Raw genomic sequence first — 27,512 nt, forward strand, 5'->3', positions numbered from 1 at the left:
GATTTAATTTTTATGAAAAATGGGAAAATCCTGATATGAATACTCTATCCAGCACAGTTTACTCTCTACAAATACAGGACTCACAATTATTCTTTTTAAAAGTATAAAATCTGAAGACTTTATAATAGCCTGCCAAAAAGAATTTCATTTTTCAAGTGAACTAAATAACAGTTAAATTATGTACAAAGGAGTATTTTAAACTCCTGGAAGAATTTTAAATATTATAATTAAAGAACCATTCTCTCACAGCATGTCATTCTGCCCAGTGTTGGGGCCCTATCTCCCATTATCCTGTGTCAAATGCACAGAGAAGGTAGAGAGTCAAAAAGCCCTCCTAGGGCCTCAGTGCTAAACTTCCAGGGTATGGTGGGTGTAAGTCATAACATTTCATCACCAGGTTTTGACTGCTGTATACAGGAGCCTCAAATACACAGTGAAATAGTTCAGAAAGATTCTTAGCAGTATCATAAAGAATTATTACATCAGTACCTAACAGGGACAAAAAGGCACCCACTCTACACAGTTCATTATGCTCAACATGCAGCTTTAAAAAGAATTCAAGTCTACCCATAAAACTTTTAATAAAATAGGCTCTGTCAGTAATAGAAAAATTAACTACATAATAGAAGAATGCCCACAAGAGATTTGTATGGCACTTCCTACTGTGTTTGGAAATAAAAACTTATGATTGGTCTGCTTCTCATCTGCTACCAGATTTGCTATCCCACCAAAAACAAGTATAAACAGGCCAAAACAAATGAGGAGACAACTGTGTTCAGGAAACGAACAACAGGCAGTGCAAGTCTGAGATTGCTGAGAGAAAGAAGTATGAAGAGATGGTCCCAGCTTTCTCTTGGGAACACTTTCCTGTTCCAACACAAGGAAAACTAGCCTGAACGGAGCAGCTGGGAGACAAAGACCAGATTTCTGAGCACAGGGATTTACTGTGGGTCCTTGGTCAAGGGCTAGGCCACACATACACCCAGGGGTGCACACAGGGTGAGGCTCTATGAGGTCTAGAGAAATCACCTAGCATGGGGCTGAAAGGTTGTACAGTGCTGAGGAGTCTTTGGAGTTCCTGCCTGTTAAAGAATGAATGTTTGTGTCTCCACAAAGTTCCTATGTTGAAGCCCTAACACTCAGTATTTCTGTATTTGGAGACTGGGCCTCTAAAGAAGTTCTTAAGGTTAAATGAGATTGATTATAGGGATGGGGCACTGATCCAATAGGATTAGTGTCCTTACAAGAAGAGATAACACATACACAAAGGAGAAGTCATATGAAGACACACTGAAAACCAGACACCAACCCCTCTGGAACCTTGATCTTGAACTTCAGTCCCCAGAACTGTCAGAAAAGAAATTTGTTGTTTGTCTACCTAGTCTATAGTACCTTCTTATGGCAGCCAGTGCAGACTGATACCCCACCCAACCAGAGCAAAGAGTACATTTCAAGCATTCATTTGAAACACCAAAAAAGATTAGGATTAAGATCCACACCTAAGTATTAAAGGCCCCCTAGAATTTAGTTCTATATCAAAATAGGCCTGCCTCACAAAGAACCCCAAGCCCGACAAATACCTCCAATAATATTACTTACTATCAGAACAAAACTCAACAAAATATAAAAAAATAATCAGATATGCAAAAAAGTACTCCACAATCAAGATAAAAGTAATAAAAAAATAATAGCATAATGACAGAATTAGCAAAAAGTACATTAAAGCAAGAATTATATATATTTTTTCAAGAACTTGAGGCAACAGATGGTTATAATAAGTAAGGGTGAATGCTTAGCAGAGAAATGGAACCTATAAAAATGGGGTTTCAAGAACTAAAAAGTATATCTCAACTAAAAAGATTCTCTAGACTGGCTTAGAAGCAGATTGAAGATTGCAGAAACAGTAAATGTGAAAAAAAAGTTCAAAGAAGTTATAAAATTTGAATAAGAGAAAAAAGATTTTAAAAAAATGAAAAATCTCAGGATACCAGTTTTTCAAACTTCCTATATAACAAATTACTACAAATCAGTGGTTTAAAATGCCATCCATTATTAGTTCATAGTTCTGCAGGTCAAAAATCTAGTCAGGCTCGGCAGAGTTCTATGCTCAGAGTATGACAAAGCTTATTGTTGGAGAATTGGTGTTATTTAAATAAAGTATGATAACTAAATTCATGCTTATTGTAACTATGGGAAGCGAAGACTGCCTGAACATTAAAGCAGAGTTTAAGTCTTACTTCAAATGGGAATGCAACCATCAAAAACTGGAAAAATTCTAGGACAACATACACAGCATACTCTCTGAATATAATGTATTTTTATTAGACCAAATGTAATACCTAATCGTATGGAAATTAACAATCAGGACATATAATTAAAGACTGTAACAGAGGCAATATAAAAAGTTATGATAATTAGGAAACTACATAGATCCTGGGACATGATTAAAGCAATGTTTAGATCTTAGAGACAAAAATGCTTTTTATATATTCATAAGAAAAAAATTATTTTATACCTTAAAATTGTAGAAGAATGGGAAAATTGTAATCTTTTTACAAAAGTATTTTTTTAATAGCAGAAATAAACTAGAAAATGGAAAGCAAGTAAATGAGAATTCACTTTGATATCAGAAAACCTCAGCTGACAGCTTTTACTGGATGTAAAAATATTCTTTAGACCAATTCATTATAAACTACAACTATTTGAAAATGTAGGAGTGCCAATTTTTCTAATTTACAAATAAATCATCCATGTTTATGCTATTAAAGTAATTCTACATGTTTGTTAAGTTTCTAGACCACATAATTCTTGTATAGTTAAATTTAGATTAAAATATTTAAATGCCCAATGCTTCAACTTGACAGATTATAAGTATTTCCCCTCCCTCTTGGACTCCAATGACAACAACCATACTAAGCATTCTAGGGTACTTGAGTTTAACACACATGTTCTCATTTAATCCTCCTCCCCATTTAATGTTTTGATTTGTTTGGATAAGTTTTTATTAATTCAAATCTTCAGTTTCCTCTGAGGAAAGCAGTAATATAAATTCTACACTGTTCATGTAATTTAAAATACACTGTTCATTATCTCCTAAAATGAAAACTACTTACACCTCTCAGCACTGATTGGTAATAATTTGATTAAAAACAGTAACAAGCAATAGCCTCAAAGCTTTTTTTATGTATGTGAAAGCACTTACACTTCGATCCAACAAATTAAGGATTCCCATTTTAAAGATGAGGATACTGAGACACAGAAAAGTACCTAACACAAGGTTATACAGATAGTAAGCAGTAAAATGGGGATTTTAATCTGGGCTGCCTGGCTCAGGGTATACTCTGTAAATTAAATACTAAATTCAACTGCCTCTCTTGAGTGCAGGATTTGTTCAAAACTGATAAATCAACTCCTCCCAACAACAAATTAGTTTTCAGTTTCCCTATGTATAAACATTTTACATATACTGAATAGGACAAATGCAAGATCAACTCTTGTTCATAAGGAAAGGATCAGGAAGAATGCTATGATTAACTCCATTTGCTGTATCATTTAATAATACAATATACTTAAAAGAGCTTCTTGCTCTCATGGAATACACTAGAGTGATTGCCCCTCTTTTTCATTTCACATGTCACCAACAATATTTTTTCAGGAAATAGAAAAAAACTAAATCAATTTCACCTTTTACTGCCTTTTAATATTGTAACCAGCTATTAAAAAGGACAAAGGTCAAAAAATAAAATAATTAAAACTTAAAAATTAAAAAAAAAGGAATAGGAAAAGAAAAAGGTCTAAGGCCAGCCTTTAAATTCCTGCAAGTTCACTTTCTTCTTGACTAAAATTTCCAAGATGCCCTCTGCAACCCTGTTGCAAGCCATGCCCTCTCCCAACTCTAAAAAAATGGGAATGGTTTGTTTTAGGGCAGAAGCAGAAATGCAGAACATGTAATTTCTGTTGTAACAGACCTACTGGGAAGCTTCACATGCAAGACACTTACTGATAGCTGGACAAAAGGAAAAATGAGTCTCCCAAGTAGCCACTAACACGCCTGAACATCACAGACGCAGAATCAAAAGCGGGCTGGGCAGGTGATCACTTGACCTCTGCGGACAGGAAATCATTATGTACACTGTATGGCCCTATGGAGAACTTTTAGGCTCCATATGCACACTCAGACATGTGCAGTACACACATCACCTGCTAAACATTGAAGATTTGCCTTCTCTACACCCAGCTCTGAAACTTACTAGCTTAAGGTTGCTAGCTAATTCCCCTCAGCTCTGATCCATTCAAACCTGAACACATGTTCTCCTTTGTAAAATGGATATTTAAATGGCTACCGTGTTTTAAAACAGAGTTGTGAAAATTAAGAGAAAAGAAAATTGCATGAAAGAATTAAATAGATACTTCAAAAAAGAGAATATTCATTTGGCAAATAAATATATTCAATATATTAAGCATCAACTGTCATCAGATAAATGCATATAAAAGCCACTAGAATGGCTAAAATTATTAAAAACTATAGCACCATGTACTGACAAACTTCTGATATGAAATTTAAGAAATATCAGTGGAAGATAAGTAGGTGGCCACTTCAGAATGTCATTAATTTTCAGGGGGCAATGTCTGATATGTGTCACCATTCTTAGGTTCAATTCCATTGCTAAATACAAACATTCACTATCAACGAGAGTAACAGAGCCTAACAAAGCAGTAACATTTTTAAGTTCTTTCCTTTCAAACTTGCACCTCAAGTGCTCAGCAGTAATAGGGAAACCAAAATACTGGGTGTGCCTGATATGTTTAAACAGAGCCTTTAAAAGAGTATGTTAAGGTAATTCGTCCTGTGACACGAAAGCAAAAGAAGCTGCTCCAGATAATACAAAGTCCTTTTAGTTCAAATGAACTGAAATTCTGAGTTACTACCACTGTCATGTTGCAAGTGAAAATAAACAAGTGCTCATAATATAATATTTACTGACAAAACAGAGTTTGCAAGCTTTCAGTTACAATAAAAATTTCCTAAAGAAAAAATTTTTCACTCTATATACTAGCATTTACAAATTACACTAAATAACAGGGATCTTGTGTGTAACAGACTTTTAGAATTCTTTATCATTTCCCTTCATTCTTGTATAAGACACCAATTAAATACAACTTGAGGCTGCATTAAAAGTCAGTCAGAACTGTTAACTACTTCACCGCATCTTCATGTTTTCAACATTCCTTAACTAGAGGAAAGTAAAGAAAGCCTGGAAGAACAGTGGTAGCTGTCACAGCAAATCTCAGTGGTAAGGAAATGTCAGTGTTCCACGGGCTGTGGCAGGAACACAGGGTGCTTGCCCTCCCACCATGGGCAGTTACAGGCTCATCAACATTACTAAGGGGATCCAGTCCTAACAAGGAAAGGATGAAGGAAAAGAATGTTTGAGCAATATCAAAATCTCTCAGGTTTCTAGAATAATATTCTCACCAAGGGGGTTTGACAAATATTCCTGACTGGAGGATATCTGAAACAGGAAAAAGATCATAAGCAAAAGCATTTTTTAAAACTTTGTAACTAAGACAAAGTGAAAAACCAAGGGGAGGTTGGTGGTAGGTTAGAACTGAGGACACAAGGCAATGAAGAAAGAAAAGAGGAAGGAAGGAGGGGAAAAAAATGGCAGTAGATACAGAAATGATAAATTCTTCTTAAGTTTTATTTCGATATCTGGGCAACAGATAGTTAGAACTAGCAGTTGTCATAAACAAAGGCTATTCTCTTAACACACTGACCACCTTTGAGGTACTTTCATTTACAGAAAAAAAGCACAGGAACACATTCACCTAATTATACTGCTATAGTATTATTTTGTACATCCTCTTACCCTTTGTCTCACATTCAAACTATAATCTAAGTAAGCTTAAAACTAAATGTTATTATCAAGGAATAATAATGTGTGTTTTTAATTATCAACCTCATTTCACATGAAAAGAAATTATAAATTACAGTACCTTTTCTCTCAAGTCCTACAAGCCTAAAAGAAATTCCCTTTTATGATTTTTACCAAGCCGATCATAAACCCATACAAAAAGAACAAAGGCCAAAAACAGCTAACACTATCAGGATGGAGAAAAATGAAACGGGGGGATTTGCCATAGCACCTACAAATCCCAACATTAGAGAATAGAGCAGAACACATAGCACAGACACAGGCCTCATAGAAGGAAATGCAGTGTTCAAGGAGAGAGTGTTCCAAAATAGAGGGGAAGAAACAGACAACTCAGTAAGTGGGGATGAGACAACTAATTATCTGTTGTCAAATGATTATCCAATCAAATTCCTCAGACCCTAAACAAAAATCAAGTCGAGGTAGATTAAAGACCTATCAATGAAAAACAAAAACTTTAATAAAACTTTCAGAAGAAAATATGACAAGATCCTTATAACCTCAGAGTAGAGAAGACTTTCTTAAACAAGAAAAATGAAATCAAGGGAGAAAGATACTATCCCTTAATTAAAACTTAAGTTTTCTTAACAATAAAAGACATCACAAACAATAAGAAACAACACACTGGGATACATATTTGCATTCATAACCAACAAAAGATTCATAGAAATGTATATGGAACTCTAAAATAAGTAAGAAAAAATAATCCAACAGAATAATAAGTAAAAGGCCAGTAATTTATAGAAAATGGAGAAATATACAAAAAGATGTTCAACTTCACTAGCAATGAGACTGAAATGAAAACAATACCCTATTTCAGACACATCAAACAGGCACGAGTTAAAAAAATCTGCCAGTACCCAGTATTAGTGAGGATGTGGAACAAAAGAGACTTCACTTCTGCTGCTGGTGGGTGTAAAATCTCCCACAAACTCTTGGAAGGGCAATTCTGCACTACCGAATATTTTGCAACTTTGCATTAGCTACACTTTTAATAAGAATTGCTCTTCAAGGTACAATCCCTAATAATCCCTCCTTATGCGAACGAGAAAACATGGATAAGAACTTGCACTGCAGGGCTGTCTGTAATAGCCAAAAACTGGAAAAAACTTCATGTCCGTTATTAGGAAAATGGATAAATAATGTGCTGTATTCATACAATGGAATACCACATAACTTAAAATTAATGAAGTAGAAATACAAATATCAAAGAGTAACTCCCATAAAAAATGCTATATGACAAGTTGTAAATGACAAAGAACGACTCTTTTTATTAAGTTTAAAAACAGGCAAAACAATACCTATAGTATTTTTGCATGTGTAGTATATTATAAAATAGGGTTATATCTTTTCAGAGAGTATTTAACTCTAAGAAGGGAGGAAAAAGAACAGGATCAGGTAGCTGCTAAATATATCAGAGAATTTCAACTCTACCTTGTATGTTTTCTTAAAAGAAGAATAGTGTGGCAAAATATTAGGCTTGACAGAGTTAGCTGATACGAATAGGAGTTTATGTTATATCCTGTACTTTATGCTAAAATACATTAACTAAAATTCATGACTATCTGAAAGTATTAAGATTTTTTGTACCATGTAAGCAAAATGAAGATGGAAAGAAAGCCTAGTCATAATCAAATATTTTTATTTTATTGTTTTGCAAAGATTATAAAAACCTTATTGTATTCAAGAATTGACTTAGTATTTAAATGTTATAAATTTGTATTATTGGAATGCTTTATCTGCTTTTATTAGGGTGTCAATGGAGATAAAATTCTATAACCAAAGGTCTGAAGCTACCTCATTGTCAAGTTCTTCTAACGCAACACAAGCTGAAGACACAGTACTACATGCATTCAAATTTCACTTGGAAAAATCTCCTTTAAAAAGTTGACACTTCTCAGAAGAGTTTTCCCAAGGTGTAATTTGAGCTCAGCTTTGTGGGACACAAGTTTCTGCATCGTTAAGGAAGAAGATAGCAAGGTTATTGGAAAATGAAAAAGTCTATCAGTGAATAGCAAATGGCACAGGGGCAGAAAATGACAAGAAAGACTGCCTGGCTGGAGTAAAGAGAAAACAAGATAAGCAGATAAATGGAGTGAGGGAGCAGAACAGACAAGTAATGACTGAGGAACCAATGCAGTAAGACTGGAAAAATTGGTTCAGAATATAAAAGAAATGACATCTTCCCTTTTAACACTGACCACTCAGTCTTCGTACTACGGTTCTGTAGCTCACGCTTCACTTTCCCCTTGGAATTCCCTAAGAGTGGCTGCCCCAAGCAGGTTCCACCTCAGGAACCCTGAACATCCTCTTTAAGGCTCTGGGGGGAGAGGGGGGTATTTTCTCTTCTTTTTCTCAGCACAGCTTCAAAGGGCTTTTATTGAACAAAATTTAAAAATCCAGATTTGAAGAAATCCAATAAAATATATAGAGTTCTAATGCTACCATACCTTCAAGGTTTACAGGTTCTGATTCCAACTAGAAAGCAGGATCTGCCTGAGATCTTTAACTCCCTAGGCTTCAGTCTACTTCCACCTGATAGGTCATGTACCATTATCAGTGTATGAGTGCCTTGCTGGACATCTTGACCTACTACAGCCTCTTCTCAGGGTCTGAGCCAAGGATTTCTTCCCAGCATGAATGACGTCAGAAGGATTGCTCTACCTCTGGAGAGACTCTGCACCTACCAAAGGAATGCAGTTTCACATTGACAGGCCCTTCATTATAAAATGACCTTATCATACATACAGTAAGAGGTGATCACTTCCTTCAGGGAGAGTGCTGTCAGGAAAGGTGGGAGACAGGATGGTGTTACCACCCTCACTGAGAAACGTCTGCCTGAAGGCCTTTCTCTTCAGGGAAGATAACTGTCTAAATAAAGGGAGAATGTAAAACGGCTCGTGTATTTCCAATATTACATTTATCACACTATATTACAATTATCTTTGTGCGTGTGTTTTTTCTCCATTAGACTTTGTTCCTTGAGGGCAGGAACTCAATTACGTTTTTTTGTGTCCCCAGAACTTCACCTGATGTCTGACACACAGTGATTATTCAATGCATACTTGTTGAATGGAAGGTGAACACAGGTATGACAAAAAAAAGAAACAATGGTAAGAAAAATCTCACTAAATCAAAGAGGGTAGGTGACAAAGACGACACTGCAAAGGATCATTCCTATAGACATCTCACGTTAAATAGTGACTCGCTTGTACTACTTAACTATTTTATTTAGAAGGAGCTTTAAGGTCTGAAAAAGGCAATATATAATTTCTCTTCTGTAAGTTTAAGGGCAGTTAGAACTCCTTCATATTTCATTCCACTTTTTCTACTAATTCCATTTCTTTGCCTAAAAAAAGTTGAGGTGGGCCTCAATCAAGTTCAGTTTCACCCTCAAACTGCCTGTGGACACTGACTCGAGTCATACCTGGGCCAGCAAGTACTGACAGCTTTGGTTGGTGGCACTGCTGGTGAAACAATCTATGCACAGCAGTGTTTTTTGTCTAAACAGCAGTGCCTCTTTCACTGTGGCGGCACTAAACTGTGATCCACTAAACAGTGCATGGGAAAGTTTAGAAAAGACAGGCAAAGCAACTCCGCTTACTTCGAGCAGATAAGTTCTCAATCTGACAATGGACTTCGGTAAAGATTTCCCCTGAAGAATGAGTTCCACAGTTTTTCAATTTGAAAATCATTTGCCTTAGTCCATTTTGCCCTGTTTTATTTCACCAGGTCAAAATGAGAGTCTTGGCAACAGCAGCAGAAAGTAGTACCGGTCTCAACGCAACAAAGGAAGACATCATAAGGGCTTCCAGAAGCAGAGGCTGTGGGCCTCTCAACATGATGCTTTCTACATTTGTGTCAGTCGTCTGTGTTAAACTACCAAGAAAAAAGCTGAATGAAATTATGGAAAAACCTATTTGAAGATTATCTAAGGGTTAAGATATAAAATTTCTGAGTTCTCTGGGAATGGAAGGAGCTTATAACATCCATCCTACCTCACTTTTGAACAGGCTTTTGGAATCACAATATACCAAATCACAAATACCACTTTCTAGAGTCACCTCATAATTAGAAAATGTAACTATGAAACAGGTGTCTCCCTGTTGTGATGTGCAGTATTCTGTGTGGATTTCCAGCCATGTGTTTTTTTCATTCCACTAAGTCCTAAAACTCTACCTAGGGTTTTGTTAACTGCTACAAAATGTACTGCTACAAAACTGCTTACTTTGCCCGTTTGTTTTACTGTTATTCTAATACGCAAAATTAGTTCTCCTATCCCGTTCATCTTTTTTTTTTTCCTTTCACGGTTGCTGAGACATTAGCGCTCTTACGACCCCAACAAAAAAATATTAGTTGTTCTCGATTGCTTGGAGATCCTAGGGTTTTCCTTTTCAAATCAGAAGATGGAACATCTTGTAGCAGGGGCGCCGCCCATGGACACACAGTAATACTTCCAACCATTGTAAACAAATCCTGACGCTGTGCTATCAGCGCTTGGATGCATTTGGGTACGAGCGAGGTGCAATAGGTTGTACCCATTGAATGGGCGAAAGTCGAGGTCTCTAGTGTTGAGCTGCCCTGGACGGCAGGGTCTCCACTGCGGTGTCATCTCCTAACGGGGAGAGAGGGTGCTTACCCAGCTCTAAAGGGAGCAGGAAGTTTCTATCATCAATTCCGCAATTGCTTAACTGGTCCAGTCTCCAGCGAGCCCCAGGATCTTCCCTATTCCTACATTGGGCGAGGAAATGGCCCTTTTTTGGGGGTCCCCAAACCCAGGTGGGCAGGAGGCATGCCCCCAGACCGACGACGACGCGCCAAGATTGCCCCCTGAAAAATCCCGACGGCGAGGCTGCGGCGCCGCCCCCCTTCTCTCTCTCCGCTGGGCTTTTCAGTCTCTGGAGTCGCCGCCGCCCACTTTCCTAGCACGACAAACAGCAGCCCAGGGCCAGGGCCCAGCACTTACCCACGTCCTGCTCGAAGGGGTTGGCGGTGAATAGAGGCATGTCGCCGGCGGCTGAGCCCTAGCCGCTGGTGTCTGGCCGAAGCTCGGCAATTGCTGGGGGCTGGGTGACCCGCGGCCGCGGCTTCCTAGACGGCTTGGCTCCGACCGCGGCCTCGCACTTCCGCCACCGCACCTGCCGAACTCCCGCCTGCCGGGCCAGCTCCCGGGCGGCGCTCCGCCACTGCGATCCGCACCCAGCGTCCCTGCCGCAGTGAGGTCCCGCCAGCGCGGGTATTCTCTCAGTGTCCCTGTCGCCGCCGCCCGCCGGGAAAGTGGCAGTCCCTGTCCCAGTCCCCGTAGGAGGCAGGCGGCCGCTGCGGCCACCTTCCCGTCGCTAGGACCCCAGCAAGCCACGGAACGGGGGGACCTTCGGGGCCGGAAGTTGTCACGCCTAGGATTGGGCGACTCCAGAGGCCCCGAAGCTGCCGTGTTCGCGACGGTTCTGCAGGGGGCGCTTGTGATTCTCCCGGTGAGGCTACGGCTTCAGACAGTCGAATTCTAGCTCTTTAATAGTTTATTCCTAAACTGCAGACTAGTCCCGTTGCCCTGGAAACAGATCGGCGTCTCGGCGCACAGGTGGCGTTGAGAGCAGCGAAAGGTTTGGCTCCGCTCTTGACGCTTGCGGTATTGCACTCTCCTCGTTGATGCCTAAACCCCTCCAGAAAAACCACCTTGGAAACCGGTGATCAAAGTAACAGTGACTCTGTGGGGACTTCTAACTTTTCGCTCTCCATCACGTTCTCGCCCCGAAAAATGCTGCTCGACTCTGGGAATTCGAAGATGAATGAGGCACACTTCCTGCCTTCAAGTTGATAACAGTTTTTTAGGGGTGGTGTATAGCATATTCCCGATCGTGCATGACGAACCTGACACATGGTAAGAGTCATAAACTCAACTTCCCATGGTATCCAGACATGTATTTAAGTGAATACGCAAGTGCAAGTACCCACACCCTCCCTATCCCTCTTAAACCCTGTTTTATTTTTTCATATCACTTATCACTTCCACTATGAAGTTTTCTGTGGTCTCTTTAGAATATAAACTCCATGATCACTTGACTGCTGTATCCCAGTATCTAAAATAGCCCTGCAACGAGTTGGTGCTCAATAAATACTTTACATATGTTTGTGTGACTAACCAAATAGCAAGTATCTGAAGATGGCAGCTACTAGTATTAAACTTCAGCCTTTTGTTGTTGAAGCAAAGGCCCTACTAGAACTTAACAATTTTTCAAATTTTAAGAATTAAACGTTTTAACAGTGGGCCAAACAAAACCATTTTACAACCTCTAGTGTAAAAACTTAATGCATTGAAGAGAGAACCCTTACATACAAAATAGTTTAGAAAGGTGGTTGCATTTAATGCTGTAAAGTCAGGTGCATAATAAGAAAAAAGTGCAGGTGAAAGGAGCTGGTTTTCAAAAAACATTGAACCTAGGTCGTTCAAGATTCATTTGGAGACTTGTCTAGGATTAAAATTTAGTGTCGGGATGGAAAACTCGGCTAGGTAGAAATAACAGGAAACCGATTGGGAAAAGCCTTAAAGAACCATCTGAAAAATTTAATTTTAGTGTATAAGACACTAGATGATCACTTAAGGATTTTAAACAGCAGAGTAAGATAGTAAAAAGTTTCTGGATATTAATCTGACATCAGTGTGCGTGATGTATATGAAGAAGCAGACCCAGGCAGAACTGTTTAGGAGGCTGTTGAAGCACCGGAAGCCATAAGAAGATTGTAGAGGAGCTTGTATTTGGATAAGAACAACGGCCTAAGGATTAGTCTTTGGAAAGCATTCACTCGTTAGAGACACTTCTAGCTCCTCATCTGTAATGGTCAGCATACTCAAGAATTTGTAGGTATTTACCTTTCTGTGTGTGTATTCAGTCTCTTAATGAGTTCCTTCAAGTAACAATTTTTTTAGTAGTTACTATAAGCCAGACTCTGTGTTACAAAAAGAGGATACAAAGATCGTTCATTGTTAATTCACCTGTTATTAAAAATTAAAAGATAAGGCAGTGGCAGCCCACCAGTTTTGGTGTTGAAAGGAATGCAACTTTTCCTTTTTCTTTAATACAACCTTTTCTGAGTCCATCTCTCTGATAACAAAAAATAATCTTACCGATTTAAGTTAAATTAAGTCTCTTTAGGGTTTCTTGGTTATATTGGGTTTACACTCAATGTGTAATATCCTTACCTCCCTGAACATACACCAAGATCCATCCCTAGGTTTGTTCTTGCAATTCTGCCAGTACACATACATATTTTTATTCCAAAACAGGGACAGTGCTTCCCCAGTCAGGCCGTGATGAACCTTGACCCTAGTTACTGGTCTAGAAACCCTGGGGGTGGGGAGGGGGTCAAATCTTGAGAAGGGAAGCTAGCATTTTCCTCAGATGAGACTTCTCGATGGCTTGCAGGCAAAGGGAGACCACTCTCCTCCAGCAAGGGAAGGTGCATCACTTCTGTTGGTCTAGAGGATCAAGGTAACTCTCCCAGCTCCCAAGTTCTCAAAGAATGTTCACCCAGATGGCCACATCCTAGGTCTCAGGGTTCCATATTCCCCCTTCAGGACTCTGACTAGCACACATGCTATGGATTATGGATTCAACCTTCATTTAAATTCTGCTACTCTCACAATCAGGTCCTGAGTCTGATTTTTTTTTAAGCCGTAATTCATCCCTCTGGCTACAGTAAATAAAGTGCTTTATCTTTCACTTTCTCTGTCTCATTTTTCTCTTTGTGTTTCAGTTTGGATACTTTTTCTTTCTTTAGGATGAGTGGTATGTTATTTTTTATGAATTTCCAAAATAATTGGATTATCTTTTAATTTTTCAGTAAACTTTTTATTTTAGTAAAATTTGGGGGAAAATTTTAGATTTACATAAAAGTTGCAAAGCTAGTGCAGAGTGTTCTCATCTACCTCTCACCCCATTTCTCCCATTGTTAACATCTTACATTTTCATGGTACATCTGTCAAAACTAAAAAACCAACATTGGTTCATTGCCATTAAGTGAACTCCAGACTTTGTTTGGATTTAACCAAAGTTTACATTAATGTCCTCTTTGTTCTCCAGGATCCAATCCAGGTGTGTCAGACCGAAGACCACCCAAGTTTCAGTGATTGGCTAGGACTCACAGGACTCAGCATATAGTCATCCTCATGACTACAATTTAGTACAACAAAAGGATACAAAACAAAACCAGTAAAGAGAAATGGCACATGGGAGGAAGTCTGGAGGAGTAAGCTCCCAAGAGTCCTCTTTCACTGAACTAACACAGCACATGCTTCTTCCGCCAGCAGTGAGTTGTGAAAACACATGTGACATGTTACCAGGTAAATTAATTGCAGGTTCAATGCCCAGGCTTTTTACTGGTGGCTAGTCACTCAGATACACTCTACCTAACATGCACCTAAATTTATCGACTCTCAGGAAAGCAGATGTTCTGGATAAACCACATTGCTTGTATAGTTTAGGTACCATGAGCCATTCTTATCAGGAGATTGTGGGAACTCACCCAAAATCTAAGTTCCCAGCTGCCAGTCAATGTCCAGCCTTGTAAGTAGGCCTAAGGATAGCAGTCTCAGGTCTGCTGTGTTAACTCTTTTCTGCATACAGGAGAACCACATTTCATCTAGTTGTCAGGTCTCTCTGGTTTTTTTCTGGTTTGTTACAGTTGCTCAGTTTTTACTTGTTTTTCATGAGCTTGACAATCTTGAGTGCTTATCAGATATCCTGTACATTTCCTGAGTCTAGCTTTCTCTGCTGTCTATCTCATGCTTTAATGGGTGTGTGGAAAAAATGAAGGTTCCTGTGGCCAGGATTCTCACCTGGCCCTGGTTGGCTAGCTCACTATGCACATATGGGCAATGGGTCATTACTGACCCTATATAAAGAGCCCTACCCAGTGCTCTGGGCGACACGGTGGCATAGCTGCGAGGCTGCAGGAGAGCAGAGCAGGGGCTGGAGTGGTGGCAGCGCCAAGGACAGACACTGGGACAGCTATGTGGGCAGAGAGGCCCAGAGGCATAGACCGGCTTGCTGCATGCAGATTCACTCTGAGTGAACAGGATTTTAGTGATTAACTGGCCACCATGGAAATAAAGTTGGGTATCACCCTTTCACCCCAAGAATGTCCTACTGTCATTTCTTTGATATATTGAAACCATAGTGAACTTGCCTGGGGCCGAAACCCATTGGCAAAACAGGGTGTTACAGGTTTTAGAAAGAATACCACAGAGGTGAAGTGTCCTTATCACATTGCAGAGAGGTACATGATATCAACATGATATCTGGTCATGCTAACTTTCAGCACTTTGTAAATGCAGCATTTGTAAGGGTTCTACACTTTAATGTTAATATTTTTCCCTTTCCCTACCCTATTCTTAGAAGCAGTCACTGAGTCTAGCCCACCACCAATAGGATGGGAGGAAACCTAAGTTTCACACTCTGTGGAGGGAATATATAATTCCAAATACAGCATTGGAGTTCTTCTGTAAGGAAAGCTTGTCCTCTATTTACTTATTTATTAAATTACTTATTTACATCAGTATTGCTGTTAATTACTTGTATTAGTATGAACTCACACAGATTTGTAGTTTGTGTTGTGATCCAATGATATGTTTTGTTATTGTTATTGTATTTGTTTTTGCTTAGATTGTTCCAGCTTTGGTCACTGACGACTCTTTCAGTTGATTTCTATGTCCCTTTGATGTGTCCCTTGTTGGTTTTTTTTTTTAGCATTTTTTTTGCTCTCTAGTATTACAAGGTGATCAAGATTTGTATTGTATTTTCTCTACTCCAGTCTTAAAATCAACCATTTCTCAAAAGAACTCTGGTTCTGAAGGTCTCTTTAAAGGCTGCCATTGAAGATTTCTAGTTTTCATGATATGCCTTGAGGAGATAGCTGGCTGACCTGAGCATAATTCTTCCTGCAGCACATTAACGTCATTAACAACCAGCCAACTCCACAGCCCTTATAATTATCTTCATCTGCCCCAAATGCTAGACCTGTTACAGAAGCCAGTGCATGCCCTTCTGCATGTTCCCAGCCCTGCTTACCATGGTGGTAGTGATTATGATGCTACAGAAGTAGTTCTCAAAAGCTGGTATCCATCAGAACCACCTGGGGGGCTCATTGAAAACACAGATTGCTGGACCCGACTCCAGAGTTTCTGGTTTACCAAGTCTTATGTGGAACACATGCTAATCCCTAAGCAGATAAACAAAACTAGACACTAAAGGCCTGTTTTCCTCCATTCCTTTTACCCAGCATATCAATGTGATGATATCTGGAGGTCAGGCCCTTGGGATGTAATTAGGTCATGAGAGTGGAGCCCTCATTAATGAGACTAGTGCCCTGTCTTGCCAGTGTGTTTCAGCCCCTGGCAAGTTCACTATGGATTCAGTGTTAACAAAAAAATGACAGTAGAACATTCTTGGGGGGAAAGGGTTATACCCAACTATATTTCCACAGTGGCTAGTGAATAACTAAAATCCCGTTCACTCAGAGCAAGTCTGCATGCAGCAAGCTGGTCTCTGCCTCTGGGCCTCTCTGCCTACACAGCTGTCCCAGTCTCTGTCCTCAGCACTGCCACCACTCCAGCCTCTGCTCTGCTCTCCTGCAGCCTTGCAGCTGTGTCACTGTGTCACCCAGAGCACTGGGCAGAGCTCTTAATATAGAGTCAATAACAATGTATTGCCCACACCTGTGTAGTGAGCTAGCCAACCAAGGCCAGGTGAGAATCCTGGCTACCAGAACCTTCATTTTATCCACATGCCCTTCCAAGAAGAGGACAGAGAGCTAGCTCAGTCTTTCCATCACGTGAAGATACAATGAGAAGTTGGCAGTCTACTTCTCTGCCCAGATGAGGATCCTCACCAGAACTGGACCAGGGTGGCACCCTGATCTCAGACTTCCAGCTTCAAAACTATAAGAAATACCTCTGTTTGTTCACAAGCCACCCAGTCTACAGTTCTTGTTTGTTGTAGCATGAACTACAGCACTGAATAAGCATGTGCTTGATTGATTACTTGTCCTTTACCTTCATTCTCACCATCCAGTCCCCACCACCATTCGCTGAAAAGAACAAAGTGCCCAGACAGCCAATAAAATACACATCTTTTTCTCTTTACCTTTGTGTTACTTTATCTTTCTCAGTCCTGCACAATAAATAAAAGCATTTTTCAGATATACCACACTTTTCACATTTCATTTAGTAAAATGTTGGGTGCCTTTTGTTTGCAAAATACTAGTGGTAGTTGCAAAGGTTGATGGTGAGGGCACGAAAGTGATACAATAACTGCCCTCACATTAGTTATATTCAGATGGGAAGAGATTTATGAAAATGATTAATAGAAGAGAATATGTGGAGAAAAGACGGGAATACCAAGTGCTGGCTTAATCTAGACCAATAGTATTTCGGTATAAACTCATTTTAAATATTTTATTTGCCTAGTTGAAGGTCATTAGCCCAACTAATTTGGTGTTGAGAATGCTTCGATTGTAATCGAGCAGTGTTATCTTAAACTAAACTCTCACAAATGGGATGGATTCAGTCCTTAGCAAAGTAAAAAGAAACTGGGCAGTTTAGAAAAAAGATCTCTTTGGATGTCAGCTTATGAGGAAGATAACATGGAAATGTAAGGGATAAAAGAATGATAATAACATTAAAAGGACATGTTAAAATGGTTGGAGAAGAAAAAAGACATTCAATTTCAGAAAACTGCACATATTTATGTGTTTTAAAGAAAAATACCAAAAGGAAGGTTATCTTAAAAGCCCAGGGCTACAAAAGCCTAGCTCATAAGACTTTAACAAAATTGGTTGATTTGATTCAGTAAGTCTGTTTACTAGCAATACAACCGAGGAATGGTATATGTAATTACACCAAAATTAGCTTAATTTTGACTCCATAATTTATTTAAAATGAGAATTACTCATTTTCCCCTTTATTACCATCATTACCACACTCTTCACAGTAGGTGGCAACATTGCTTCACTCCGGAATCAATTGACATGGCATTAATTTAAGTACACGTAAACTTTGAGACAAATTTCCGGGATTGAATTTGGTTAAAAACCAAAATTAAAACAAGCACAGAAGCCAGTCTGATATGGGCTCCAAGGGCTTCTGCTGAAACTGGGCCCAGATCCATCAGCTCTGCCTGTGTGTAGGAGCAGAAGACAGAGTGCCCCACCACCCGGGGAAGGTGCTGCACCTCTCCGGCAGTAACCCGTGTTTGCAATAACCCGTGTTTGCTGCATCTTCATTTTCCTGATTACAACTGGGCAGGATTTTAATAAAGGAGGGGTTGGTGCCCCTGGCACTATTTCCACCTCCTTGTCCTTCTCTGACGTATCCCCCAGCACTTCTGAAGCTGATGGCAGCTCTCTTGCTCCACAGAGCACCTCCTCTGCTCCATCCTTTATCTTCTCTACAGTGCCTCACAGCAGTGCTAGCTCAGTCTTTAACTTTACCTTCTCCTCCTTACCTCACAGCTTGTGACTCATGCTGCCTCTTCTTGTGCTTCTCTCAGGAGTATGTCTTCTCCTTCATGGCCTTTACCTCCTCCACAGCACCTTGCAGCAACACCATCTCAATATTCAATGAATCTCTTACCCCCTCCACAGCACCTTGCAGCCTGCATTCTTTTGCTGCCTCTTGTGCTGCTCACAGGAGTGCGTCTTTGTCTGCTCCTGCCTTTCCCACAGCACCCTGCAGCTTGCATGCTCATGCTGCCTCCTCTCATGCTTCTTGTAGAAGCTAGTCCTTCTACTCCATAGCCTTTTCTAACACTGTGAGAAATAGCCATTCCGCAGTTCCCACCACCACATCATGGGCACTCTGTTTCTCCTAATCTCACTGAGGGTCTCTATCACTGCTTCAAGTGTCACATCCATCTCCCCCCAGTCCCAGGGAGGGGCTCACTCCTCTAGGAAGAAAGCCACCTCAGCCCACTTGCCCACTGGGGGATACCCAGATATCTTCTCCTCTATAGAGGTTCCTGCTGTATTTCCCAGCCCATAAGGGCAGCCCACTGAAGTATCCCTTCCCTGAGGGCAGCTTTTTTTCCAGTCTTCAGCAAATTCTACTGACTATGCCAAATATCTTGCTGGAGGGTTTCAGCCCCAGGCAATTCCACTCTGGATTTGGTGAGAGCAAGTAACAATGGAACGCTGGGCTTAAAGGGTTTCTACCAAGCTTTATTCCTACCGTGGCAGGTGGAGTTCTAGAAGCACATCTGTCTCTCGCAAGTCTGCAATCTGTCTCTGTCTATGCCTTTGGGGGAGAACCCTGGTCAGAGCTCTTTATGTAGTAACATTGACAATATGTCTCATTGCTAATGGGTGTGTAAACTTTAGCCTATCAGTAGACCAATTACATTATCAAGTAGATTAGGGTCAGGTAAGGATCCTGGCCATAGGAACTTCCATTTTCCCTATAGTAGGTAAACCAACCTGAGGGGAATATTAATAATTTTTATTTATCATTTTTTGTTTTTATATTTCGTGATCCTTTGACATTTTGGGACCCTGCAGATACAAGGAGGGACTGCCCCTCTAAGGGGTAACTAAGTCCTAGAGATAGGAAACAACTTGCCTGTAGCACTAGCACACCTTTGATATGCACACCAACCACTCCTGTTCCATACTCCCATCTGCCTCCATTTATTAGACTCCTGCAGTCCAGGACACTGTCCTCCTGCTCTAAACCACCCCAAGACCAGGTACCAGACATTTAAAGACCACACCTATAGCCCAGAGCACACAGAAATTACTCAAACTATCTGATCCTAAATGTGCTCACCTGCTACCCTGCCTCATCATTCCTTCCCATGAAAACCACAATTAAGGCTTTTGCCCACACTGCCTCCTGGCTTGTTCTGCCTTCTGACTGACCCTGGTGTGTCTTACGGCCCTGCGTGGAATGACATGACCCCTCCTCTTGCGAACTGTAAGTAATGAACTATCTTTCAATGGCAATTGTCTCCTAATCTGTTTGTTGGTCTCACCATTCCTGAATAAAAACAAAGTTCTGGGTACATTTTTGAAAACAAGAAAATGCAGAGGATTTTTATAGAAGTTGGTTCTCAAGAGTACAGTCTGAGAAACTAGGGTTCCTGAGTCCTTCAGGTTGTCTGAGAGATCAAAATCATGCACAGGTGAAAGTCTCTCAGAATGCAATAGCCCTGTGATTTTTAATGTAACTGCAAAAAGACCACTCATATGGTTTCGGATTCCTCATTGTAGCTAATCTCTCTGAAACTATCTCTTGCTGAATAATGGTATTTTATCATAGAATAATATCTACAATTATCTGTCAAGCTTTTAAAATACTTCACCCGTTTCCAACTATATATCTTCATGGGGCCAGATTTTCTTCATATACTTGAACCAAAACAACATATTGAATGCAGAAACAGATACCAGAATTCAGCTGTCTTCTATGAAGCCAGATCTTAAAAAGATTCACAAAAATGAAAAGTGGTATTTTTTTCACTAAATGTGTTTAATTTGGAAAATGCACTTATTTTTCATAAGTGGTGTTATTTATAACATGTAATGTGCTTATTTTTTTAATGAATCAAATCTTTTCAATTCATAAATATATTTTCAAATATGGTAAATATCAACAGATAGAACCTAATCTTACCAATGAAAAGGGGTTGTGAGATAAAAAGTTTGAGAACCACTGGTGTAAAAGAAAAGCAACCAAAAAACTGGAAAGGCAATGAGGAGCCAAGCTGGGAAACAACTTGAATTGCAGACTAAAATAGGGACTTCTGTCATACAGATAATGGAGTTTTGAGCAGAGCGAAACTATGATGAGAGAAACTTCTTAGGAAGAGAACTCTGGTATCTATGTTTGTGTCTGTAGGACAGTTTGAAAAAGGTGTGCATATGTGTCTGTTCAGTGTGTTTTGTTGGAGGGTGAAGCAGTGTCTGAGGCAGAAGAACCAGGCAGAAAACTGGAAAATGGGAAATCCCAGGCCCAGGGTATTCAAGGTCTTAATTAATAGAAGAGTAAGGGAATGAAAATAATAGTATTTGCTAAATGTATTGTGTTTGCTGTATGCCATGTACCATGCAATACACTTGGTGTACTTTATTTCATAACCTTTTCACTAGTCTTCTAACAATTAACTTTATGAATTACATTCTAAAGATAAGAACACTGAAGCACAGAGAAGCACTCTACTCTTCGCTTAGCAGAACAGGTCATGAGGATAGGAACCTCCATGCTTTACTCATCCTTTTATTACACTAGCAGAGTGTCCTGTACATAGGAGATACACAGTAAATATATTAAATAAAAATTTTAAAATCTCAGAATTTATTAAATTGTTTTACTGTCATCTTTACGGGGAAGAATATCCTTCTGAGAATCTAACATAGTTGTTCTCTGTCATGTGCATGAGAGTCACTTGCAGGAGCTTGACAAAAATGCAGACTGAAGGGTCCCAGCTCTCCTATCCTTCCTATTTGTGATTTTGATTCTCTAGGGCTGAGGTAAAGTTAGGAACTTGCATTTTTAGCAACACCGCAGGAGATTTTGATGCAGGAGATCATTTGCCTTCATTTTAAGAAAGCACTGCTTTAAAATACTTAAACATGATATGACACTGCCTATAACAGAAAGACAAAGCACAAGATTTGAGATGTAAAGGGCACAACCTTCTTTCATTATCATGAACATCATCTCTTGCCCATAACTATCATTACAGGAAGTGCAGGCCAATTTAAGGATCTTGGAACATTTTCAAACTTGCCAAGTTTTATTGAGATTACTTAGTGAACATGGGAACAATAAAAAAAAGTAATGTTTCTGACAGATCTGGTATTTAAATACGTCTAACATTTTATACAGTCTATCGCTAGATGCCTTCTAATGTTTTATGAGTACTCCTAGGGGCCCTGGCTGTCTCACCACCCATTGACCACAGTGCTTTGTCCGGCCTTCAGGCAATTCACCCTTCCATCCTTCAAAACGAAAACATAGTGATGAACGCTTTTGAAGCGTCTCTTAGGTAAATGACTTCTGCTGCCTAGAAAGCCCTGTGAAAGTGATGTCTGCTCTGGGAAATTATTGCTGTGCTGTGATAAGTTTGTCAATGGCCATGAGAAACATGAAGAAGCCAGAGGTTCTGAGCTGTTCCAGAGGGGTTAGTTCTCCACACTGAATGTCAGCGGCTTCCAGGAACCCTGCTGTGAAGGGCATCTGAAAGATGCATGACAGAACCATCCCCAGCTCATTCACAGTCTTTCTTGCTTGTAGGAACAACCCTAAAAAGACTGTGAGTAGGCTGGCATTGCTACAGTAATGGGAAAAAAATCACTTTTAAATTCTCTTTAATAAATGCATAGTGGTGTGACAGCATATACTTCCATCAGTTGTCACTAAATTTTAAGTGGCTATTCAACTAGCATTTCTTCGTAAAACATGGCTTTGTAGTGTAAGTGGAAGTTTCCTCTCAACATAGAGGAGTAAATTCCTAACAGACCGAAATTCCAAACAGAACAAAATATGAAAACTAACTACCTGAAAGCTCTGCAGAGTGAACTAAAGTTAACAAGTTTTTCAGAGAAATTAAGATTTGGATGAATTTCCTGGTTTTTATTTCTACAGCTTGGCTCTAGGGTAGATTGCAGGTGAAGCATAGTGTTAACAGCTAAAACTGACAGAAAGTGCGGACAGACCCAGCGCCACCGGGTCTTTCTGAAGTAGAGCAAGGACATAGGGCAAGCAGCATGATTAGTTTTCCTGCCTATGATGAAAAATGCCAAGATATAAATGGTTAGCACAGTAAGACTAGGAGGTACTCCATCTTAAGGCTAAGATGATGTTACAAAAACAAAACAGGGAGGTAAGAGGTAAGATTCCTAACATATTTTTTGGTTATTAGCCAACAGCCAACCCTATCTTTAAGGCAGGGTGCGCAGTTCTCAGTGGTATGTACCCACTGCTTGAGGATAACCATTATCTTGGAGAAGAACAGGACCAATAAATTCCTTGTGTTAAGTTTATCTTACAGAATATCTGGAAGACTGACTATGGATGGTGACATAATGTCTCCCACCAGGGATAAATCTCACCAGAGGTAGACATCATGAGACCACACATAAGCCTGTGCTCCCCTGGCCCCTTACCCCATTCTTAAAATCCTTAAAAACCCAAATCCTAAACCTTTAAGTGTGCCCCCTCTCTGAGGTTACCCATACTCCCATCTGAGTGAGTACTGTCTTATCAAATAGACTTTCCTGTTGCATAAGCCTATTGCACTTCATCTCTGAGCTCTTTTTCATGATAAAAACAAAAGCTTGTTGACCTCCACCTCCATTGGTAAATGTCTTTGTCACTTTGCTATTTCATTCAGTTTTCTAGCCTTAAGCACAAATCTTCTCTCTCTTTGTTCTACTTCGGACAAGTAGGGAAGGGCTACTGAGATCTCTGATTTGGTCTTGCAAGTTCCTGTTGTCTGGGTGACCAGGTGGGACTGTGACTGTATGATCATGGTCTTTAGCAGCCTGGCTGAAAAGTCTCCTTTCTTTGCTTTGGGAAGTTATCAGAACATAATCTCACTCTATCCAGTGCTCTGTGGCTCCCTCAAATTCTGGGGTGGTAGGGGCTTGGTTCCCACATGGTGCAGATGGAGCAGATATTGGATGACAGGTGACCCTAGCTTTAACAGTTGGCAAGGGATTTTCCCAATGCTGAGCAGGAGTTCAGTGAGCTTCCCTTTCCTCCCTCTGTTCTTCCTTGCTCTCTACTGCCTGCATGACTGCTGCCATTCACTACTACTCTGGTTTAATGAATTTATTCCTTACCTGCACTCGTCCAACCTGTCACAAATTCTTTCTCAGTCAGAGTCAAGAACCTTCTGGGTTGAGGTCTTATCTAGCATTCAGGGAGATCTCCCTGGATTGGATTGCCTGAGAACATTTCAGAGATTGAGACAGAAATCCCAGAAATGAGAGAACCTAAGAAGGGGAACACTGAATTCCTATGTAATTGAAATGAAGGTCAGAAATCAAGGACCTAAGCTTTCACCTAAGAAGCTAGCGGGGGAAAGCACGAAGTAAGTAGAAGGAAATGAAAACTTAGAAGGACAGAATGGGAAAGAAAATTTACGAGTCAATATCATCCATGAATTGAAATGCAAAAACCCTAGAGAAACTATTAAGGAATCAAACACAGCTAAAAAGGATAAAGCATTTGTTTAAAGAATTCCTGTAACTCAGTAAAAATTATAAATGCTTAAATAGAAAGATGGTGAATAGAAATAGCCAGAAATTTCACCAAGATGAAGCAGAAATGGCTCATAAATATATGGGGAAATGTTCAAACTCTTTTGATAATTACAGACATTCAAAATAAAACCAGAGTGTTAAACCATTTCACAAACCAGATTGGAAATCACAGATCACTAACCTAATTTTCTCCCTAGTTCCACATCTTGTGATTTCAACCAGTTAGATTTCATGAGAAATTCAACATTGTCTTCAATTCCCTTCCTTATAAATAAGTGGGAAGAAACTTCATATGATGATCACGCTGCTTTCCATGTTTTTACCTTGTTCTTGATTGCTAAGTGGAAGACAGGTTGTTAATGCACCATGATGATTTTTTTCTTTCTATTTTTCACCGCATCTCTGTGCTATATATATTTCTAGACTGACAGTATTTTCTTATTTAAGCACTTAACAGCTATGTCAAAATAATCATTTAATAGGTTTATTGCCTATTTGTTATTCTTTTATTATACTGGGCAACAAGCTAATTGACCTCTTAAGCAGAATTTATGTGCTGAGGTTTTACCTGAAATATGTTCCCCACATAAATCTGAAGTCCCCTTTGGGAGGGGACTGCTTTTTTAAAAATATAAAGATTTCTAAGGGGCATCTCAGGTCACTGGCATCTTAATGTGAGTTCTCCTCCAAAACTGAGTGTATGAAGTTTGAAAGTGGATGCAAGGTAAAGAGGGTTTAGGTAATAAAAGGAGGGAAAGGAAGTCAGGAATTAGGTGTAGTAGTTACAGCAGAGTACAAACTTGACAGTTTGCTTAGCCCTACTGTCAAATCCTACTTTGAGGTTTCGCTTTGTCTCTCCTAATAATCTCTATGAAAATATTCCGGATGAAATAAAAGACATTTAAGTGGTAACTTTTTCTGGGGAAATTGAGGTGGGTTGTGAGAATATAGGAATCTCCAGACACTATTGTTTTGCAAAATTTCTTCTAATATTTTACCTTCAATCATGTAGCACACCAGTGGTCTCAATGAAAACAATTCCTGGTTTTCACTAGCCAAAAATCATCCAAATTTTCTTCTATGAAGAAACCTCTTCCTGATGTAAAGCACTTAGTATGAGGCAGTAAAGTATTTGGAACATTAGACAATTACTGTAGTGTGACATGTACACATGATGATATACTAAGACCTTAAAGAAGAATCTTGGTTCAGGTCCCTCAGAAGAGATTATTCCTGATAAATCAAGGAACCTGATTATAGATTCCAAATCCCTGAATGGCCTGGTCTCCTGTTCTGGTTCCTAAAGCAAGTTACTTTCTTTATATATGTTGGGAGCAAATCTGTGGGCCTTTAAGCAGATTCGGTCACAAAAGCCTTAAGACAACAGCAACGTTTTGAGTAAAAATCTTTCCTGTAAAATCAGCTAGAAATCTTTCCTGTAAAGTCAGCAACAATGAACCCATCCACGCGTTAGAAACAAGTTTTCCCCTATTACTAAGAAGCACATTTAGTGAACTTCTAGGTTAGAGCTAGGGGTTAATTTACCTAGCAACATTTGCATTTCTAAGTTAGAGTTAGTGGTTAGGCTACCTCACAGCATGTGCCTTTTCTGTCCTTTGTTAAGCAAGAAACACCTCCCCCACCCCCAAAATGGCGAACTCCCCGCTTCTCTTCCGGGTCCTCCGTCCCCGCCGGCGCCAACCAAGACCCAATCACCCTTCTACACCTCCCCGCCGGCGCCACGTAAGGTCCAATTATCTCCTGACCCACCCCTTACTTGCTACTTGTATAAATTGAGCCTGTAAACAATAAACTGTGCCAGCTTGATCAGACCTCCTGTCTTGCTGGTCGTTCTTTGTGTCCCTTGCCCCATTCTTTTTTATTTTTCAATTCTCTCCTCCAGGTCGTCGACCCCCGTTGATAGTCCTGCAGGTCGGGACATATATATACTTATGTTTTCCAAGTGATAAATGAGTTGATTTCCATTTTATAATTTTATTTAAAAGTATCAAACCTGTATCACTCAATGGATGTGAAAAATCAGAACAGGATCTTATATCATAAAAAGTACTCCTGAAGTTCCATATTTATTTCATAATGCACATCAATGAATCAAAGTTAAACCATTTGTCCTTTTCAAAGAAACATTCAAGTCAATTATTATATTGCATTCAAAATAAAAAATACAAGACTTTTGATTTGGCCAATCCATAGTAAGTCATAATATTGAAAATGCAAGTTTCCATATTTTATGCTACTTTGACAGTTATGTTGGAACAAAGTCTGAATGCATTACCAAGAAGAAGTCTCAGTGTTCATACATGTGATGAGCTGGTTCTGACCCTAGTCATTAGGGAGATGTCATAAACCTCTGGGCATATTTAACTTTTTGGATTAAGATTCTCATATCAATTAAGTACAAATAAGCAGCAATAATCACTAACATATTTTCTATTGCTAAGTATATAGGCAATACAAAGTTAAATTAAAAGTTAAATCAAAGGTCATTTTTACTGATAATACATGTATTATTTTTCCTTAAGTGCAATTTCAAGTAAGTACAAACTCCCCTCACCTTATTTTTCTTAGGTTTTGTGTTATTTAGACTTTCAAGACATTCTACATTTAACATTGTCATGTCCTGCACAAAAGCTATTGATCTGACTGTGGTATGTCAGTATGAAAAATGCCTACATTTTAAACATCTAAATTTTTGGGGTAACTCACATATAACACCTATTTAAAGTGTATCATCCAATGGTTTTTAGTATGGTATCAATATATGCAACCATTGTCTTAATCAATTTTAGAACATTTTCATAACCCTAAAAAGAAACCCTGTCCCTCTAGGTATCATGCTTCAATCTTCCCACCCTAGACAACCATTAATTTATCTTCCATCTCTATAGATTTGACTATTCTGAACATTTCATATAAAAGAACTCTTACAACATGTGGTCTTTTGTGACTAGCTTCTTAGCATAATGTTTTCAAAGATCATCTATGTCATAACATGTATTAATATTCCTTTTTATGCCAAATAATATTCCATTGTGTTCCATTTTATGGATATACCACATTTTGTTTATCCATTCATTAGTTGGTGGACATTTAGGTTGTTTACACCTTCTTACTGTGATGAATAATGCTGCGATAAACATTCATGTTCAAGTTTTTGTGTGGATGTATATTTTCATTATTCTTGCTATATACCTAGAAGTGGAAATGTTCCATGTTTAACTTTTGAGGAATTGTCAGACTGTTTCCAAAGTAACTGCACCACTTTACATTCTCACCAGCAGTGTATGAGTGTTCTCATTC

At 39.4% G+C, this 27,512-nt stretch overlaps 1 protein-coding gene across 5 annotated transcripts in view; it reads right to left on the reverse strand.

Annotated features, from left to right (window-relative positions):
- The window catches only part of STAM2 (signal transducing adaptor molecule 2), a 48,489-nt gene extending 37,276 nt beyond the window's left edge, over positions 1–11,213 (reverse strand). For 2 of the 5 annotated variants that reach the window (XM_036996044.2, XM_036996043.2), the window contains exon 1: positions 10,900–11,197. In XM_036996044.2, the coding sequence (XP_036851939.2) occupies positions 10,900–10,939 (40 nt within the window). In that variant the 5' untranslated portion in view covers positions 10,940–11,197. Of the gene's footprint in view, positions 1–8,383; positions 8,617–10,899 lie in introns of all 5 variants that reach the window. The other 3 variants (XM_036996045.2, XM_036996046.2, XM_073241449.1) reach the window with 3 other exon arrangements.
- Positions 11,214–27,512: the final 16,299 nt, after the last annotated feature.

This window comes from Manis javanica, chromosome 7 (genome assembly GCF_040802235.1).
Source record: "Manis javanica isolate MJ-LG chromosome 7, MJ_LKY, whole genome shotgun sequence".
Classification (NCBI taxonomy): domain Eukaryota; kingdom Metazoa; phylum Chordata; class Mammalia; order Pholidota; family Manidae; genus Manis; species Manis javanica.